The sequence below is a fragment of the Artibeus jamaicensis genome, unplaced genomic scaffold (genome assembly GCF_021234435.1).
Source record: "Artibeus jamaicensis isolate MK-2021 breed Jamaican fruit bat unplaced genomic scaffold, CSHL_Jam_final contig_233, whole genome shotgun sequence".
NCBI lineage: Eukaryota > Metazoa > Chordata > Mammalia > Chiroptera > Phyllostomidae > Artibeus > Artibeus jamaicensis.
Window position 1 is genome coordinate 16,443,930 of NW_026521486.1, and position 21,888 is coordinate 16,465,817.

A 21,888-nucleotide genomic window follows, 5' to 3' on the forward strand; every position below is an offset into this window, starting at 1 on the left:
AGGCGCGCTTCCGGTTTCTCTTAGCAACGGAGGACGCCGGAAGCCAGAAAAAGCCCTGCTACTTTGCTCATCCGTGTGAGTCGGTACTAGTGTGCTCCAGCCTAATCCGTTTACGTCGTGGCGAAACCCACGAGTGGAAGCGGCTAAACGCTTTTTCACCCATTGCGAATTTGTCTTTTACTTCGCAGTTTGACTCGCTGCTGCAGTTTTCTTCTAACTTTTGTAGCGAACCAGGTGTGTGTGTGTGTGTGTGTTCGGATAGTATTGTTCAGTGACAATGGTGTATAATAAAGCGCAAAAACATACTCAGCATGGTATTGGATATGAGGTCTTTTCAGCCTCATTCCCCGCCGTTGTCCATCCTACTGCGGGATCCAACTACTCTGAATTGCAAATAAGCTGTTCTGTCAACCTCCCTTAACTGCCTTGCTTTTCAACTCACACTCACATACTTCCCCCGTCTACGTGTTCATAAGGACAGAGCTCTGCATCTTATCAAAAAAGTCTTCCCGACATTGGACATGCACGAGTACTTTTTCGTTCCCCTTCCTAAAATTAGGTGTTCATCCTGTGTGTTCCTGTAATGCTCTCGGCTAACTCCTTCATGTCATAATGGATAAGAGAATGAATTTTGGACTGGAATGGAACTCTGCCACAAAGTAGCTGTGTAACCTTGGACAATGAAGATGATAATGAATAATACACAATGCACGTGGATAAACTGCCCTAAGAACTTTACATATGTTAACTAATTTAATCTTTACAATTTCTGAATGAAGTACTATTACTGAAATCAAAGACATGGTTAAGAGTGCAGTCTCTGAATTCAAACACCTAGCTCAAATTGGGGCTTTGCCACTAGATGGCCAGACATATTATTTAACCTTCCTATGCCTTAGTTTTTCATCTGTATAATGGGATAATATTAACAGCACCCCCTTGCAGAATTGTTTATGAAGAGCAAATGATAAAAGTACCTGGTAGTGGTTATAACCACCACCACCATCATCCTTTTAACATATGATCATTCTCTGTTAACTTGTATACCTTGCAAACTCCCTGAAGTCAGGCACTGTATTCCATTGGTACCAACATCCCTTTTATCAAAAAGGTCACCGAATGTCCAAAATTATGTTAAATTTTAGTGATTTGATTTTTCCTAATATTCAATTGATAAGATCCCTTACAACAAATATGTAAAGAATATTTTATAAATCTTATACCGTGGAGCAGCCACCACCAATATCGGTTTCTTATCTTTTAAAATACACTCTTTCAGCCCTGGCTGGTGTGGCTCAGTGGATTGAGTGCCGGCCTGCAAACTCATTGGCCTGAAAGATCTTCGGTCAGATTCCCAGTTAGGGCACAAGCCTGACTGTAGGCCAGATCCACAGCTGGGGGCATGTGAGAGGTAACCCATCAATATTATCTCTCACACACTGAAGTTTGTCTCCCTGTCTATCTCCCACCCCTCCCTTCTCTCTAAAGTAAATAAGTAAAATCTTTTTAAAAAATACATTCTTTCAACCGTGTCTCTTCTGGTTGTCAGCCCTTTCACATTTAAGCTTCTCTTTTTGTTTTCCTTTACGTGCTCCTTGATCGCTATCATTTTTGTTCTTGGCTTCAGCTATCATTACATGCTTATAAATCCTAAGGCAGAATTTTGCCCCCCAAAACTGTAACCTGAATGTTTCTACACAGATACCCTGAGATAATCTCAAAGGCAGCAAAACCAAAACTGAATCTTATCTCCAAAACTGCTAATTACTTCCACATTACTTATCTCAATTAGTGGTGTGCCCGAAGAGCCACATAAAGACCCAAGTTAGAAATCTCAACTACCTTCAACTATAATCCTTGACTTAATCTCTGAAATGAGAGATCCAGGTTCTGGAATGCACCTTCTTTCATCTCTACTGATACTGTCTTATCTCTCACCTGAAATAATGCCACTGTATCTTCAATGTCCATCCTGCCTCCATTCCCTTCTCATCATGATCTGTGCTCTGGACTGCCAGCATAAAAATCAGCAGCTATTTTCTAAAGCAGAAATCCAATCATCCTCCCCAAATCCACCCTCCATAGAAGTCTTCCATGGCTTGACATTGCCTATGAAATAATGTTCATGCATTTGCAATCTCATCCCCCCCCCATTCATCTTATGCTGGTAAATGTTGAACCACCAGGTCTCCAGGAAATAAAGCTCTGATTTATGAGGCTTGACCACTGTCTGTGGAACAAATACAGTCAGAACAGATAATGTCAAGATATCTTTAAGTCACCGCACACAGTTGGTCTCAGAAGCCAGTATAAGCCAGCTTTGGCACAGACTCTTCAGTAAAAGCTCTGACACTATTTACCTTCACACTACACACTCTTCTTCCAGGTTTTAACTGGAAGAAGACCTTAGCCAAAAGGCCAAAAGCTCTCTCTCCTCCCAGGTTTTAGCACAAATAATCTCAGGTATGTAAGTTCTACTTTTCAGATATATACTTCAGCAATGTATAATTTTAAAAGTTAAAAACATGACTCTTCTATAAATATGTAATTAACATGTACAACATATTTAAGTCATATTAATAAGTGAATAGGTTTATACCCTATCTTGTTGGTTCTTACATTAATGACTTAATAAATCTCTGATGCATGTTCATGATATATCTGTATGACAGTCATGTTTTTAACTTTTTGAAAATGTGATAATTAATTAGCAATTAACAAAAATATAAGTTAATTTAAAATGCTAAATTTATGGTGGTTTCGTGACATTATGTGTTCTTTCAGTCCAGAGACAGTACAATTAAAATTATTACCCTGCATTTTCTCAACCAAAAGGTACTGTAACTGCAATTATTAACCTGTGTGGTTCGTTAAAACTTATTACTTTGAAAAAGGAATCTATAGTTTGTTATAGCCAAAACATTAGGCCATTTTGCCATTTAGAAGTCATGAACTTTGACATTTTTGTCTTTTTTTATCATTGTGTTTCACCTGTCTGAAACATCCTGCCTAGTGAATCAATACCATTCTATTGCATCTTGGATTTTCTAAGTACTTTAAAACTCGTGACAACTTCATGAAGGTAAATAGTACCACAAGGCTCAGAGATTCTTTTCCTATGTGATCATAGGAAAAAATTGCATTCTTTCCTATGAGCACATACTTTTCTATGATCACATACCTAAAAATCTGCAGGGTTAGGTTTCAAATGCAAATCTTTGACTTCAGAGACAGTTCTTTTTAACACATTAAGCTGACATTCTCATCTTTGAAGTAATATTGCCACTGTAAATCTGTCTGACTTAACCAGATAGAAATGAATCATTCCCTCCTGTGTTCTCATTGTACCTTGTTTCTGTTTGCAATTATACTTATTATAATAGCATTATTAAGAGCTTGACATACACTAGGCACTCACTTTATATGCATAATCTCATTTAATCCCCACAAAAACTCTGAGTTAGATACCATTACTCCAATAGCCCTAAATGGTAACTGAGGGTGAAAGATATAAATAACTTGCCCAAGTTTACACAGCTACGAAGTGGCTGAGCCAGCATTTGAACCAGTATAATGACAGAGTTCAAGGTCTTAGCATTAGCAATTTACCTTCCACACTAGGGTCTTAACTCTTTGATGGCAGGAACACTGGTTTGTTTGTTTGTTTTTGAGGCATCCTTAGTTATTTGAATAATAATATTCAAATATATTGGTTCATGATAAATGTTCAGTGAGTAAATAGTCAACCCGTATATATCTGCTTTCCTTTCTTTGGAAAGGGACGGGTGTTGGACTCTCCCTGACACATACTCACACCTCCTCCTGATACATCCCACAGAGATAGTGTAATTTCTTTTCCTCTTCTAGAAATCACTGGATGGTCGTTTTCACCTCCGAAAAATGTTTGTTTAGGGTTGAGTGGGGCGGAGGTTCAGAGCTGTAATAGTTCTCCCTGCTATTTCAACATTTTTCTTCTGCTTTACAAAAATATTCAAGTAAATTTTACATCTTCATTTCTTTAGATATAACAACCTAGTGAGGTAGGTAAGGCTGATAGTATTAGCTCGTTTTATAAATAATTAAACTGAGGCTAAAAACAAGGAAACTATTTTCTCTAGTTAACACTTCCAGGAAATAGAGCCTGGACTTGATTAGTCCTTTTAATTCCCAAGCCCTGGGCTCTATTAGGGGACGTCGTCAACTCTTACTTCAGATTGGAATCACCAGATGAAGCATTACAGGATTTAGCCAGGAAAGCAGGATATCTTAGCAAAGAAAAAGAAAATGAGACAAGAATATGGAGACAACTGACTAGGTAAACAGAGCAAAGCAAGCAGAAAAGTTTGTGGGACAAATTCTGAGGAAATTTAAAAAGACAAGTAGGACGTGGTAGGTAGCTCAGTGAAGGACACAGGAAGAAGAACAGAGGCGGAGAGAGTGGATTAAAGCCCAGGAAGGTTTTGGGATCCCGAGTCAAAGCACCCTAAAGCCTCAGGACATCTGAGGAAACCGCCCCAGCCTGGGACAAGCGTGGCAGGGCAGCACTTTCCAGGCCTGCCCGGAACGTGCGTTGCCACGCCCCTCCCCGCGCTCGCCCCGCCCCTCGCGCTCGCCCCGCCCCAAGCCTGTATCACCCCCGCCCTCCCCCAGGTCTCTTAGGTGATGCTGCAGCCAAGATGGCGTCCGCGGCGGCTGCGGCGGCGTGAGGGAGATGCTCCAGGTCCTCCCCGACAGAGGTGGCGGCTGTGGCCTCGGCCGGGGCCTCGGGTCTTTCCCGGGCGTGAGCGTTCAGGCCCCTCCCGGACAAAGAGGAGACGGCCGCGAAGAGAGGAGGCAGTGAGGAACCGAGAGAGAGCGCGGTGCCTCCCGCCCCGGCACCATGGCTGGGCTCATCAAAAAACAGATCCTGAAGCACCTCTCCAGGTCAGTGGGAGCCTCGGACGTGGGGGCCAGTCCGCCTCCGCCCCGGCTGGTACCGGAGGCAGCCCAAAGCCTCGGGGACGGCGGGGACTGGCAGCTGTGCGGGAGGCGACCCTTGGACTCCCCGCTCGGGTCGGAGCCCCGGCTGTCCTGCCGCGCCCGGGGTTGGCCGCACGAGTGAGCCCCCGGACGGGTTCTTCCCGGGCCGGCTCGCGGGGGGCGGCTGCAGGAGGCGCCGGGCCAGGGTCCCCCCGGCCAGAGCATCTGGGGGCGACCCGGGGACACCTTCGCGGCGGTCCCGGCGGATAGTGGAGCTGCCCTGGCGTCACCTGGGTGCCCGTGGGTTGTGGTAGAATGAACGCGAGCTTGGCACTCGCCTCCGCTCGGAGCAGAGCCGTCCCGTTACCCGAGGGCGTCTGGCGCTGCGTGACCCGTGGGGCAGAGGCTTGTCTTCTCGGGGAAATGTGAACTTTGTTGTTGTTCCGAATTCACCCCACCTCGCCGTTCCCGCTCCGGGGCATTAGAGGGTGTGCCGGTTTGCACAGTTAGGATTTGTTTTAGGTAAATAAGCACATATTCCTAGCTTTGGCAAGTTCTTTCTGGAGTCATTTTAGCCCCACGTCATTTTTGCAAAACAGTTTTTTTTTTTTTTTTGCTTTTTTTTGGTCTTAACCCGAGACCCATAAATTCAGATTTAACATCTGTGGTAATAAACCCAAGACTTGTCGTTCTTTCCATTTCCTAACGCGGTTTTATTCAGAAACATGACTCAGTAAAGCTGGCAGTTTGTTGCTCCTGGCTTCCCCATATTTGTCTCGAGACACAGGCTAAATGTAGGATCCTGTTTCCAAGTTGTTGACAGCGGCGAATCCAAAGCGTTTGGTTATGACCCTTTACTCTGTTATTGTAAGTTAATGATTACTTTCAACGCATTGTAGGAAAAGACTTGGGTATAATGATATATTTGTACAGCAATGACAGTTCTTGACTTTACAGATCGTTGTACACCACAGGTTATCTATTGGGGAACAAAATCAATATTTCTGTGATTCAGCACATATTTTCCTTATAATGTTGAATAAGATATAACAGTTTTTAAAAGCAAAAAATTATAGCAGCATTTATGAATATACATTTCTTAATATTACCACTAATTAAAACGTTTCTTTAAAAGTGTACATATGGTCCACGTGAGTAACTTATTTTGGAAGAAGTTTTTATCTTTTAATTTATTATTTAGATAAAGTCTTACCTATCAGATGTCCTTCAGTCTTTCTTACACTTATGTCCACTGGAATATTCCAACCTACAGAAAATAATTTGAGTGTCTATTTTCTTGTTCTCCCAAGGATGGTAGCACATGGTTCCAATCTAGATGTAAGGGAGGAAAGTTAATTCAATCAGTGAGTGCCTTAGAGTATTAGAGTTTAATTCTCACCTAGAACAGTTGAGGACTCCTGTAAATTAATAGCCAAGGTAATGGCTTACTTCACAAAATACACAATACCATATATTCAGAATTTGTATGACTTCTAATATCTGTGTTGTAAATACTAAGGAGGATTTTTTTTTCAGGAATGAGTTTTTGAAACCCTTGAGTTTTTATTTCATATTTAAAACAACTCAGGTGACTGGTAGTATCAAATTTATATTCTTGGTTTATCTTACTGCTATTGTGTCATCTTTATGATGTTATTTATAAATCTAAAGATGGCAATAGATGAAACAAGGTGGTAAATAATAGTTATTCAAGTAGGGATGAACTTTTGAAATTACCTGGGTCAAACTTTATTTTACAAATTAGTAATGATGATGTCACTATATGATGTAATCATCTGGAATACAATTTAATAAAGCTTAACAGGAACTACTTAAAACACATTACTTCCAATAGCATACATTTCAAATGGCCAGTGGATGCAACCCTGGCAACTGTCTTCAAGGAGGTCTTCCTTAGTTAACTGACCACACTTTTTTGTATAGCATTCATCCTCATCTGTCATGTATTTGCTGTCTGTCTTGCCTAGATTGTGGCTTCCTGGTCAAGGGCACATACAAGTGACAACCAATGAGTGCATAAATAAGTGGAACAACAAAATCAATGTTTCCCTCCCTTCCTCTCTCTTTTTCTCTTCCCTTGCCTCCCTCTCCCTCTTCATCTCTCTTTCCTTCCTCCCTCAATCCCTCCTTTTCTCTATTTCTCCCTCTTTTTCTCTGCCTCCCTTTCCCTCTCTTCCGCTCTCCCTCCTTCTCTCTCTCCCTCTTTTCTCTTTCTAAAATCAAATTTTAAAAAAACTTCTATTAATCCAAGGATATGGATTTATTATTCAAGGATATGTTTATTGATTTTGGGAGGAGACAGACAGACAGGCAGGGACATAGATGTGAGAGAGAAGTATTGATCGGTATTGATCCCTTACGTGCCCCACTGTGTCCCCCACCAGAAATCAAACCCGCAACCTTTTGGTGTACCAGGATAGCGCTTCTACCAACTCGGCCACCCGGCCAGGACAAAAGAAAAATGTATTTTTTTTTTAATATTCTCACCTGAGAAAGAGAGAAACTTTGATTTTGTTGTTTCTCTTATATGCATTCATTGGTTGTCTCCATAGGTGCCCCTGACTGGAAATCCACAATTTTGGCATATCAGGATGACGCTCTAATCAACTGAGCACCTGGCCAAGGGCAGAAAAAACAAAACAAAACACAAATTTAGTTTTTGAACGAATGGAAGAGTAGCACTAATCACCTGACTCTCTCTCACATTGCTTTTTTCTTAACTTAGGCAAGCCTCTAGGCCATCAATATTATTGAAGTTTACCTGTGGTTTTGAGGAAGCAGTGGGTAATTGAATCACTGAATAAATGTGGTGTTTATGGTGTCTTGGCAAAAAGGACTAGGAAAATGAACCAATAGGAGAAAGAGAATGCTTACTCTGAGCCTTGAGATTTAAGATTATAACCAAAACCAGTGTTCTGGGATGTAGGTGCGTGAAAAGCCAACTTTGATGAAATGCTGCACTGTTTGAGTCTTTTAAATCGGTATACTGGTTCCTTGCCTAATTGTTTAGTTTCTATCCCAAGCGTGTCTTGTATTGTTAATAAGTTTGTATACTTGGAACTGATCTCAAACTAACAGGCATGGGGGCGGGGCGGAGGAAGGGAGAGATAGAGGAGACCATTTGTGTATGTGGTGGCGTGGGGGTTGGAGTTGTTACATTTTAGAGAAGTGAAACAGGATATCTTTAAAGGAGAAATTACCTCCATGTTTCATACTGTAATTGGCACAAAGTATGCTTTGGAATATTTCCTGGGAGTGTCTTTTTCACAAGGGAATGGAAAAGTTATAAGCATCAGAAAGGAAATAAGGGCAGGGGCTACCTTTCAGCCCAAGGCCTCATTATTTTTTACTGTGTGTGTATACGGGAGTGCCTGAGCAAAAGTGAAGATAGGGAAAATAGAAGCTGCAGGATGAGGTATGTTTAAGCCAGGACCTGCAGAGGGGTAGGGAAAGTTCAGACACAAGTGCTTCCCCTTTCCCTCTGACTCAAGGCGTACTGTAATGGCACAAGGTTTACTGGGGGGGAGTGGGGGGAGTTGGCAGGAGAGACATTCACCACACGTGAGTGGGATCTTTGTTCTGTTTAAAGCAGTGGTTCTCAGTCAGGGGTGATTTTGTCCCTCTGGGGAAATTGGCAGTGTTTAGAGGCATTTCTGAATGTCACAACAGAAGGGTGGTTAAGGGTACTGACATCTCGTAGTTAGAGGCCAGGAATGCTGCTAAACATCCTCCAATGCACAGCACATTCTGCCACAGTAAAGAAGTATTTGGCCCAAATGTCAGTAGTTATGAGGTTGAAAAACTGGTTTAAAGTGCACACATGTGTGTCAGGTGATTGAACTAGGATTACTGTGCTAGTAAAGGTTATTTTGTCTATAAACAACAAAACCCTGCTATGTTTAACTCAGGTGAAAAGGTAAATGTAACCAGTAGCTCTGGGAGTGGGTCACAGAATAAGGGGAAGGGGAGGAACTAGACAGCTCCTGGAACCTGTTCAGAAATGTCCTTGGATCCCAGCACTATTGACACTTTGACAAGATATTTCTTTGTTGTGAAAGGATACTCTGTATGTTGTAGAATGTTTAGCAGCGTCTCTAATCTCCACCTGCTGGATGCCAGTAGCACTCTCACAGTCTTGACAATGAAGAATGTCCCCACATGTTACTAAATGTTCCTTGGGGACAAAATCTTTCTTGGTTGAGAACCACTGCTTTAGGGTGCTAGCTCATCTCAGCTCCCAAACTATGATATCTCCTGTCAAGTTTCAGATTCCTGGGAGAAAAAATCATGGACCAATTAGCAATGGTAAAAGATAATGGGTACAGTAAAGATATGATCATGGGGAGAACTGGTATTTTGAGTCAGGCTTGTTGTCTTTAATAGGCACAGATGTAATTAGATGTCAGAGGCCATTTGCTATGTTTAGGAAATTGAACTTCATCCCAGGTGGTGACTGCCAGTGAAGAATTCCAGACAAGAGAATGATATGATCAGTAAAGAGGCCTGGTTATCAGTTTGGTTTTTGAAATCCCGGGTTCAGAATTGTCTGGGGGTGGAAGTACAGAGTCTGCAGGGGGCTCTGATGAACTTAAATAGAAACAAGGTATTGGAAGGTGTCAGTATTCCACAGGATTTATAAGAAGGTTAGAGAACTGGACTTGTAAAGAGACTGGATCCAGGCTAGCCTCAGGGATCTAGGTAGTAGAAACTGCCCAACACTTTCAATAAGATGTGTTCCCTAAACTAAGGGTAGGGAAGAAATCAATAGTGTGGGGGAGTGGTCACCTGAGAAGATTGCTGAATATTTGGAATATTTATTATGGAGATTAGAAAGGGTTGAGCACTTGGTGGGATCTTGTGATTGGATGGCAAAGTAATAGAGTTTAGATTGCCTCACAAGGTATTGATGGGGTGGCTTCGGTGGCAAAGGGTGGGGGGAGGGAGGGAGGGAGGGAGGGAGGAAGGAAGGAAGGAAGGAAGGAAGGAAGGAAGGAAGGAAGGAAGGAAGCAAAGAAAGAAAGGATGGACATTCTTAAAAGGAAATACAACATAAATTATTAGACTGTCAAATTATTTTCTCAAATGGTAATTTTATATTATCAATAGGCTAACTACTGACATCTTCCACTTTTATAGTAAAGCACAATAAGTAATTTTTGAGATTTTATGTATACATGGTTTTGAGCACTTGGCATCAGAGTCATAAAAATGGGTAAGATATGGTCTCATCTTTTGAGAAGCTTCAGTGATTTTCATTATGGCATAAGAAGCATGAGTAAGATCATTAAATGTAACCTACATATAGAACTATGCTGCCATTGAAATTTGTGAGGCTTGTTTTACTTGGAGTAGACAACTGGAAAAAAATTGAGTTAAATGTTTCCTTTTAGAATTATAAATAAATATACTTTGATAAATTTGGGGATTTTTAAAGTAACTTTTGGTTACTTACAGTGACAGTATTCTTTTAAAAATAATCTCCAATAATGTTTGATACTAGATATACTAGTCATTTATTTAACAAATATTTGCTGAGTGCTACTTTGTACCACTTATTGGTCCATATTCATAGAGCAAAAAAATCCCTGCTCTCAGTGGAGTTTCAATTTAATTAGAAGATGCTAATAGTAAATAAATACAATAAATAAGGGAAATACATTGTATCAGTTTGTGGTAAGTGCTACTGAAAAAAAATAACAGGAAAGGGAATGGGAAGTATGTACACAGAGGTATTGAGGTACAGAGGTATTGAGGATGGGTTTTGCAGTTTCTAATCTGTTGATTCCAGAAGCCTTAATTGAGGTGATATTTGAGAAGAGATCTGAAAGAGGTTGTAGAAGCAAATGAAGAGATGCAGAAGTGGAAGTTTGTTTGATGTTTTTGGTGTATATCAGGGGTGTCCCTGGGCGCCAACCTTTGGCGTCTCTGGGCCACACTGGAAGATGAGTTGTCTTGGGCTACACATTAAGTACACAAACACTGAAGAAAACTGATGAGCAAAAAAAAAAAGTTCATGTATAATTTTTGTGATATCTGCTACTGCAGATAAGCAAAAAAATCCTCACATAATAAACCCTAATTATACAGTGGCCCTGTCAATAATCTTTAAAATCATCGACCAGGTCCCAAGTTTGTGATAACTAATATAGAAAATGTATATATTTAAGTAATAAAATTTAGTATTAAACTTAGTAATGTTTTAAGTAAATGTATGATTTTGTGTTGTGTGGAATTCATAGCCATCCTGGGCCACATGTGGCCTCAGGGATGCACATTGGACACCCTTGATATATATCTAGGCCAGTGATACAGGTAAAGGAGAGTGAAGAATGGAGTGAGTGCAAGATGCATTCAAAGGTCAGATCTTTTGGGGCTTTGTAATGACTTGTCTTTTATCTGAGTGAGATTGGAATCCACTTGGAAGGCTTGGAGCCAGGGATCACTCTGTAGCCATGTGGGAAATAAATAATAGGAGGGCAAGGGCAGAAACAGGAGCCCAATTAAAAGAGTTAACTGTCTAGATGAGAGAGATATCGGACCTAGGTGGATGCCGTGGAGTTGTTGAGATATCATCAGGTTTTAGATGTATTTTTAAGGTAGAACCCCAGGGTTTTACTGAGAGAGAAAATGTGATGGAGAGAGAAAGAGAGCAGTTGTGGCTGACTCCAGAGTTTTTGACATAAACAGCTGACAAGATGGAGTTGCTGTTCACTAAGTTGGAGACTGTAGGAGGAACAGGCTTATGGAAGAAGATCAAGGGTTAATTTGGGTACCTTTAGATATCTATGAAGATCTGTTTTCTTTGTGAACTAATTCACACTACATGTTGTAGTCTGGCAGTAATGTCCTTTTTTGTGTGTGCGGTTATCCTTTGGTTTATGCAGTACAGAGTTTTTATTTTATTTATTTATTTGCTATTGAGTGCCCTATCTGAAACATCTGAAATCCAGTAGGTGCTTTGTTTCTTTGACATTCATTTCTAAATAAAACCAGATATTGATTCTTGCCGAAGTTACTTTCAGGAGATTGATTTGAAAACTTTAGGTGTAAAGGGGGTGAATGCTTGGTCTGTTGGGTGTTCTGATATCACCATTCTCATAGAATCAGAAGGGATTTGTTTCTGTCCATGAGAAGGTGATTATTAAATGTTGAGATGTGTCACTTGCCTAAGGTTAAAGTTTGACAGGTAGTGTTGAGTGGTTAAGTCACTGATTCAGCACCCTTTTAATTTGATTTTTCTGTGCTGCCTGCTTAAACTATTATTCCCACCTAATGGCTTGATTTTCTTTTACCCAATTTTCAGCATTTCCTTTATTACTCTTACAGTGTTTCACTATCTTAGGATATTCTTAGTAGTGCTTAGGAGCTTTTATTACTCGGGAATCCTTTGACACAGCAGTTCTTTGAAGTTGTGGAAGCATTATTTCTCCACTTATTTCTTTTTACTTGCATAATCATTTTTGCAATATTACTTTTTGCAATATTATTTTTTGCAATATTGCACTTTACCTTATTACTGCAATTCAAGTGTAAACATTTCCTTAATAAGTTGATCTCTTATCAGTTATATATCTTTTAATTCTTCATTTTACATTATTAAGGGTGAGTAATTTAGTATTTCTATTTAATATTGGAATTAGTTGGTATTAGTGGCTGGAGCTCACTCATATTGAATGTAAGTTACAAGTAGAAGACTTAATGATTATTTCCATTAGTGAAATATGAACAGTTATCATGTCAAGACCATGTTGAAAGGTGAAGCAAATGTGATTCAGGATATAGTAATTTATTGTTTGTTTGATTTTTCAGGCAACAGACTTACTACTTACTGGTTTGTCTGATCATTCACTCACTGGTTTTGAGACTTCTCCCAGACAAAATGAATGTATAGTGTATAAATTTTGAATTCTCCAGAGTCTGGCACAAATAATATCCCCTTTTTATTACAGAATCTTTTATCACAAAATCATAAGCATGTAACTTGGTAATATAACAACATCACATGGAAGCACACTGTATGACATTTTAGGTGAAATGTTCACATTGCTGTCCATCTCGTGCAAGACTCGCGCGTGCCCTACTAACCACACTCAAGCAGGCTTACTTCTGCCGGACCCTGTGTATTCACCTGTCCTGTGAGATGTTATGTTGAGTATATGTGCTCTTTTTCTATCCAGAAAACCATTAAAACCTGGTGAGTTTTGGCACTGCTAGCCTAGCATCAAGTATTGTTTCCCTCTACTGATGTCTATTTGTAAACCTTTTGTACTTTCATTGTTAGGAGTTAATACTTAGGGATAAATGTAATAATACTAGAAAATCAGGGGTTTAAAATTTGGTAAAACTGTGTTTTTAAATACAAAATTGCAGTTTCTCCAAATTTTTCTTCGGCTGTGATGCTTTATATGTAATTGACATGTGCTGTAAAAAGGGGCATCCATAGTCTGTAAGATTTATCTTTAAGAAATATTGTAAATATCTTCATTGATAAGTCATTCATTTATTTTTTTTTCTACCAGTACTTAAGGTTCTGTAAGACATGTAAATAAAATTAAGAGCTAGAAATGTCTTCTGGAAACAATATGGTGGGTGAGTAAATAGAATTTAAGATAGCATCTCAGAAAATTGTAAAGCAGTAACAAAATAAAAGCACATAAATGACAGTCTTATGACGTAAAAATGGATAGTTATTAAATCTGTTTCGTTGGACTGCAGCATGCGTACCAGGGGAGTATTTAAGGCGAGTATTTAGAGACCTCAAGGAGGACTGAGGTCCTCCAGATTTGGCTGCAGCTTTGTTTTTCACTATTTTCCAGTACTATACTCCCCCACCTTCGCCCTTTCACCCATTCTCTGTTTTATTTTCTGTAGTCACATTGTCTGCATCCTTTCATGACAGTGTTTCCTCTCAGGCTTCATTTTACTTCTGCATCTTCCATAGGCAATTTTAAGTAGACTAGTCCTTACTGGTCACCTTCATTTGAAGTTTTTTAGGTCTTAAAATACATTGTTTGCTTTATTAAAACAAAAGCTTCATATTTGTTGATAGTGCAGATTGTTATCTCTTTAAGGGCAAAATCACCCTGATAGGCTCTGAATTTTGAGGACAGTGACTGTCCTTGTCTTGTTCACCATTGTACCTTTAGCAGCTGCCATAGTCCTGTGGTACATAGTAGTTGTTCAGAAACGTATTTAGCTGACTGGAGAAATAAATTTATACTACACTGGCCTTTCTTGAATACACAGGGCCTGAATTGGTTGCCCCGAATCCATTTTTGGCTTGTTTAAAAGTTGACTGATATCCGCAAAATGTAGATTAAAGTTTTTTTTTCCTGGTAAATACTATACTTTTTCAATTCACTTTTGAGTGTTCAGATGTAGTTTATTGCTGGATTTCTCTTTGGTTTTTGGGTTACTCTTCATAGGTAATTTGCTGTAGTATTTTCTGCAATGAAATGAGGATTATATGTTTTACGGGGCCTTTTGACGGTGAATTTGACCATTTGTATTTGTAGACTGTGTGTCTTTTAGACTGCTTGTCCTAATTGGCTTCATTTAATGTCAAATTATGTAGTTCAGACCATCTATACCTTCTGTATTACATAAGCTATGTCATTTTTGTTCATTAGTATCTTTAATATAAAACATTAAAAATACCTATTAATTTGGTAGAGTAGTAGTAATTCCAGTGGTAGGGAGAATGAAGAAATCACAAATGGTTAATTTATCTTATAATTTTAGCAGTGTTTGTTTTCGTTAATCCAGTTTGAAATACAAATATTTTTAAAAAGTGAGTCACAGCTAAATATCTTTATCATATCATTCCTCTCCTCTCCCTTCCCTTCAACTTGCTCCCTTCTGTGTCCCCCGTGTACCCATTACCTGCAGTGATCCCTGCTGGCTGTGGTGGAGATTGGTGTGCTGTGAATTTCCTAATCACCCAAATGAGTACCAGAGGAGTCTAAGAGACCCTGGCAACTGACTACTTGCTTTCATCAGGAATAGGGACCTTTTGTCTGAAATTTCCTGCCCTCAGGTAATACTGCTGTTCCCCATGGTTTTGTTTTCTTTCTGTAAATGGGAGCTCTTATGTCCCTCTTAAAGATACTTAGAGAATAATTTCTAATTCTTACTGTTTTAGATACCAATTTCATTTTTTTTAAAAAGAACTGTAGTTATAGGCTTGTGAAATTGCTGTCTCACAATATGTTTTCTAATATGTAAGGTTTGGCAATGCACTTACACTTTCTGATGTTGTCAAAAAAGAGTTTTATAATTTAGAGGGAGATACTTGGAAATAGTAATTAGCATTTGATCTATTCTCTAATGGGTAAGGCTTTATAATCTAATACAATTACTGGGGAATGGAGGCTCTTGTGATAAAGAGGATGTTTTGATCAATTCTCTCACTGAAGGGCTTAAGTGTTTATTTTGTGTACTTAATTATAATCCTTATTAAGGAGATTGAAGTAACTTTCATGGACAGCAGTGAAAAAAGGATTCGTTTTTTGAGAAATGTAAAAGGTCCCTAACCCCATTCTTTTCCTCTCCTCTCCGCTGCCCCTTTTAAAAATTCATTTATCAGGGAAAGCAGTTATGTTATGAAACCAGATTCATGTGGAAATGGCATTGAATTTCTTTCAATTTAGGATGTCATGAAAAACCTAGAAACTCAGTATCGTCGGACACTTCTAATGCTTGGCAAATGTACCCACATAAATACTTGGAATTTATTCTAAAAGGCTAGTAAGAAATTGGTAATTAAAGAATAACTATGAGTGGAATTGTGTAACACATTACATATTTACCTTAGGAGTAATGGGACAGGTGATTAACATGTTGGTCATATGTTAGCTAGCAGTTGTACAGGCATCGTGACATAAGTATTGTTTTTCAATATTCTTGTCTGCCATGATTCCATTTGGATATCTGGATCTCTACCAAAATTGCTAAAGGAAAGATGCCATGCTTTAACCTTAGGTAAACCATTAGTGAAACCTTTGAGATTCTCTCTGGGATATTGATAGTTAAGGACTTGTTGTTTATAATGTCATTCAACGATGGTTCTGATTTTATATATACTTCTAGCAGATCCTCTGGGACTTTTCTCCTGAAATATAGTCATAACTGAAATCCTGTGCTTTTTCTGGGTTATACATCCTGAACATCTTTTTTGGCCTGGTTTGTACCTAGTCTGTTGAAGATGAGGTGTTATGATTTTATTCTCATTTTAAACCACAACTATTCATGAGTTTATTCAAGTCACCTGCACAGTTTAATTCCTTGGTAATTTCTTTACCTTCTTATTTTAATCAATTAGGATTTCTTTTTATTTAAATAACTCGAATTTATGTTTTTTATCCTGAACCTAGTGCATAGCCAACAATACTGAACAAAGTAGATATCAACAATATTTAAATATCTCTGTTCTCACTACCCAGATATAACTCATAATGCCTTGCATCAGTTGTTGCAACTAAGTATTCTTGTTTCCTTCTGGCCTCATACTTCTTTGTTCCATCCTTGGCACTGTTACCAGAGAGACATTTCCAAAATGGGAATCTTATCATTTAATTTCCGGGTAAGAATCTTTTAATGGCTCATGTTTAAGATTTTTTTTTAAGATTTTATTTATTTATCTTTAGAGGGGAAGGGAAGGAGAGTGGGAAACATCAATGTATGGTTGCCTTTCATGTGTCCCCTGCTGGGAATTGGCCTGCAGGGAACTGGTCTGCAACCCAGGCATGTGCCCTGACTGGGAATCGAAGATTTTTTTAAGTTTGTTTATAATAGTAGAATATTTTCTCCAGAAAAAAAAATGAAAGTAGAACTTCATTGCATTGCAAAATAGACAAAAGTAGAGCTCCTATAATTGAGTCAGTAATTAGAGGGGTCAGCTGTCTTATCCTTTCATTTTTATTTCTTCTCCCACCTGGGTTGAGTCATGAGCAGTCTTAGTGGTACTGTGGGAACTAAACACTAAGGTGTGGGTTGAAACCCACATTTCTTCACCTGGGATAACAAGAGTTCTTCATTACATGGCTTTAGTCCATCTTTCGAGGCTTCTCATTTCTTTCCAAAGTAGTAGATGCCTCGTACTTCATCTTTGACTACTGTATGTGAACCTGTAACCTTGAACGTGCTGCTGCTTTGCTTGAAATGTCCTATTCTGCCCTATTCACTTTACTCTTACTTGTAAAAACTCAAGTGCTCCCTCCTCCTTGAAGCCTTCTAAAAGCAGTATTCTTTTTGCCATAACTGCTCACCTCTTCCCTTGTGCCTCAATCTCATTCTTCTCTCATTTTATTGAGAATAGGGTTATCTGACACACAGACCTGGCACATTGTAAGAACTTAATATACAGCAGTGATTTATTTATGTGCTTATCTCTAATGATAAAGTTTGAGGTTTTTCAAAGAAGCAATTTTGTCTTATTTATCTCAGTTGCCCAAAAGCCTAATCAGTGCTTAGTTTTTGCCATGAAGGATGTATGTTTAGTTATGGCAGCTCTTTCCATGTTTCAACAAAATTCAGAAGCTCAGATTTCAGTATAAGGTTCACTCATTTTAAATGTTAGCTACAAATTCAGGTTTTTAAAAGCACAATATAAACCAGAAAAAATATATCTGTGGGTAAAAATGTAGCTCACAGGCTGCCAATTTTCAGCCTCTCTCATTCTTTAAATGTTCTTGTGGAAAAACTGGTTAGACAAGATTGGTTGATTTTCTTTACATGCGTATTACAAAAATAACCAAGCCAAACAAACTCAGTAAATTGAGAATGTTCAAAAAAGGGTAATTATTATGCTGTACCTCCCTTGATCCTCGTTCCATTAGTGCTGTAGATTTCATTAAAAAATAATAACATTTATGCCTTAAATATTTAATAAGCCTCACCAATTGACATTGAGGATGAAAATTGCCATATACCCCCATAATGCCCAGTAAATATTCAGTTGCACTGAAATTTGATCAATATGATAATGGAATGGTAATTGATCCTAAATACCTTTTATGTTAAAATTGTACAAATTCGATTATACAGTTTGTACAATTATACTGCTTTGCTGTAACCTTGAGCAGTTAGTTGATTTAACCTCTCTGGGCTTCCTAGTTCTCTACTATAAAATGAGGATTTTGGATTAGAGGAACTTTTAAGGTACTCAAATTCTAAAACTATTTGAAAGTTTTTGCTAGTATGAAGGCTACTGATGGCTTTATTCATTTTTTAAACTTAGTTTAAAGTCATTTCTAATGTCTCTAGATGATAAATACAGTGATGTAGTTTTCAAAAATCCATGATTTATTTGCCTTTAAAATTCTTATTTCTTTGGAAATTATTGTGTTAGTTTATTCTTTTTTATTAAGAAGTATATGTATACAGATATGTATGTGTATCAAAGTGTACTCATGATAAATTACTCTTTTCTGAGCATACCCAACACCCAATGTACAGTTTGCTTGGCTTAATTACTTTTGTAATATGCAAGTAAAGAAAATCAACCAACCTTGTGTAACCAGCTTTACTGAAGTATAATTGCTTTGAATGCAGTTAACTGCAGATATTTAAGGTGTAGAATTTCATGAAATTTTGATACACCCTCAAGTTTTCTCATGTCCTTTTGCAATCTCTCCTTTTCTCCTTTGTCTTTTATTATTATGTAATATATTTTATTTCACTTAGATTAGTTTGCATTTTCTAGAATTTATATAAATGAATGATATACTTACTTTACTTTTCTAACCTTTTTCCCCCCAGCATAAATACTTTAGAATTAATCTATTTTGGTTTTATACATTTTATGTTATTGCTGTGTATATTCTATTGTGGATATGCTGCAGCTTGTTGACCCATTCACCTGTTGGTGGTCGCTTGGGTTTTTTCCAGTTTTTAGCTTTTACAATAAAGCTGCTATGAGTATTCATGTATAAGACTGTGAGGACCTACAAAGTTTGTCCAGAAGGTATCCAGCCACGTAATATGAAAAATAGAGATATTTATTGAAGAAGATATAAGTTACAAGAAACATTGTACATAGGACAAAGATACCCCAGTCTCCTTCAAAGTAGGCACCTTGAAACTTCACACAGTTTTCCAGTCTCCATCAGATGCCCTGACATGTGTTCCTGAATTTCATCAACAGTTTGAAATCTCTTCCTTGTCAAAGATGATTTTAGTTTTGGGAAAAGCCAGAAGTCACAGAGCACCAAATCTGGGCTGTAGAGGGCTGAGTCACCTGGGTGATTTGATGTTTTGCCAAAAATCTCTGCATGGCTGCAATGCATGAGTGGGCGTTATTGTCATGATGAAGCTACCAATCACCAGTTGCCCATAGCTGCAGCCTTTGGAATCACCCAAACAGTTTCTGCAGAGGAACATTTAAGCTAATGCAAAATTTGATGCATATTCGTTGTTCTACTCAGTCATTTGGAATGTGATGGTCACACAGGACACATGCTCACTCAATGGCGTCTACTGCCTCCACCGACTAGCACAGTGAAGTTGTTGTCATTCACACATGCGCATTGCAGTCCTCTCTCCTTGGCTGTCAGGTTACATTGATGTTGCACAAACCATTCTCATTATATTAACAGTGGTCGGGCTTTTCCGAGACAGACCTGGTATACTTTTTATTTCTCTTAGGTTAACACCTAGTGAAATGGTTGGGTTATATGTGGGTAATGTATAACTTTTTAAGAAACTACTAAACAGCTTTCTTGAGTGGCTCCAAAGTATACATTTTATATTCTTACCAGCAGCAAGTATATGAGAATTACACTTGCTTCATATTTTTACCAATATTCAGTATGGTCAGACTTTAATTTTATGCATTTTAGTGGGTAAGTAGTGGTATGTTAGTGTGGTTTTTATTTTTATTTTTAAAAATTAATTAATTAATTAATTAATTTATTTATTTATTTAGAGGGGAAGGGAAGGGGAAAGAGTAGGAGAGAAACATCAACATGTGGTTGCCTCTCACACGTCCCCTACTGGGGACCTGGCCTGCAACCCAGGCATGTGCCCTGACTGGGGATTGAACCGGTGACCCTTTGCTTCACAGGCCTGTGCTCGATCCACTGAGCTACACCACCCAGGGCTTATTGTGGTTTTTAATTTGCAGTTCCCTATTGACACTGATGGTGTACATTTTTACATGTGTATATTTGTCATCGGTATGTCTTTTTTGGTTTGAAGTTTTGTTTAAATCTTTTGCCTGTTTTATCAATAGAGTGCGTTATTTTTGAGTTCTAAGAGTTCTTCTTACATGCAGATTTAAATCCTTTTTCAAACAGGTTTTATAAATATATGGTACTGGACTGTGGCTTGCCCTTTAGTAACAGTGTGTTTTGATGGGCTCAGATTTTAATTTTGATAAAGTACATTTTATTGATTTTTCTTTTATTCTTTGTGTTTTCTGTTTCATTAAATAAATTTTTTGCCGAGCTCAAGATCCACCAAGCTTTTCTCCTATAATTTCTTAGAGAAATTTTACAGTTTCAGTGTTTAGAGTTCAGTCCGTGATCTATTTAGAATTGTTTTTTTGTTTATGGTATGAACTGTGAAAGTTCCTGTTTTTTAATATATGGCTATACAGTTGTTTGATCACAATTTATTGAAATACTATCTTTTTCTCACTGAATTGCTTTTGCACCTTTGTTAAAAATTAGCTGACAAAAATTTTGGATCTATTTCAGGACTCTGTACTTTGTTTCATTAATCACAAGTCTTTTAAAAAATATTTTATATAATTATTTTAATTTTTATTTTTTTTAAATAGGCTTTATTTTATTTTTTAAATTTTTTAAATTTATTTATCTTTAGAGGGGAAGGAAAGAAAGAGGGAGAGAAATATCAGTGCATGGTTGCCTCTCGTGTGTCCCTTGCTGGGAACTGGCCTGCAGCCCAGGCATGTGCCCTGACTGGGAATTGAACTGTGATCCTTTGGTTCACAGGCACGTGTTCAATCCACTGAGCTACACCAGCCAGGGCTATATACTTAGTTTTAGAGAGAGAGGGGAAATGAAGGGACAAAGATAGGGAGAGAAACATCAATGTATCAGAGAAACACAGATTGGTTGCCTCTCACACGCCCCCAGTTGGAGACCTGGCCTGTAACCCAGACTGTTCCAGTCTGGCTTGGAACTGAACTGGCATCCTTTAGGTTCGTAGGCTGTTGCTCAGTCCACTGTGCCACACCAGCCAGGGCAGATCACAACTCTTAAAATTGGTGGTACAAGGCCTCCAAGTCTGATATATTAAGTCTTCAGCATTTTCATATAAACTTTAGATCATCTTGTCATTTCTTACAAAAAGCCTTCTGGGTGTTTGCTTGGAATCTATAAATCTATTTGGGAAGATTGGACATCTTAATATTAAGTATTCTGACCTACATATATGTTTTATTTCTCTGTGTCTTCTTTGATTACTCTCAGCAACATTTTGTTGCTTTCAGTATATAGGTCTTGTACATCTTTCATCAGATTTATTCCCCAAAATTTCATACTTGTTGTGATAATGTAAATGGTACTTTAAAATTTCAGTTTCCAACCCTGACCTGTGTGGCGTAGTTGGTTGGATGTTGTCCTGCAAAGTGAAAGGTTGCCAGTTCGAGTCTCAGGGCGCATGCCTGGGTTGTGTGTTTGGTCCCTAGGTCGGGCGTGTATAGGAGGCAGCCAATCGATGTTTCTCTTCCTCTCTTTCCCCCTCCCTTTCTCCTCTCTCTAAAAATAAATAAAGAAAATCTTTTTAAAAATACCCAGTTTCCAATTGTTTGTTGCTAGGATATAGAAATACAATTGATATTCTTGTTGCACTAACCTTTTATTGAGTGGAATTTACATACACCTTCCATACACAGCTAAATGATTTTTAAAAATAAGATATTTAATTTAGAATACTCTTCTGTAA

The 21,888-nt window shown here is 38.4% G+C and overlaps 1 protein-coding gene across 3 annotated transcripts in view; it reads left to right on the top strand.

Annotated features, from left to right (window-relative positions):
- The first annotated feature begins 4,660 nt into the window (after nucleotides 1-4,660).
- BLTP3B (bridge-like lipid transfer protein family member 3B) overlaps nucleotides 4,661-21,888 on the top strand; it is a 76,030-nt gene continuing 58,802 nt past the window's right edge. For 2 of the 3 annotated variants that reach the window (XM_037160170.2, XM_037160171.2), the window contains exon 1: nucleotides 4,661-4,923. In XM_037160170.2, coding sequence (XP_037016065.2) covers nucleotides 4,880-4,923 — 44 coding nt within the window. In that variant the 5' untranslated portion in view covers nucleotides 4,661-4,879. Of the gene's footprint in view, nucleotides 4,924-14,868; nucleotides 15,017-21,888 lie in introns of all 3 variants that reach the window. The other variant, XM_053661602.1, reaches the window with a different exon arrangement.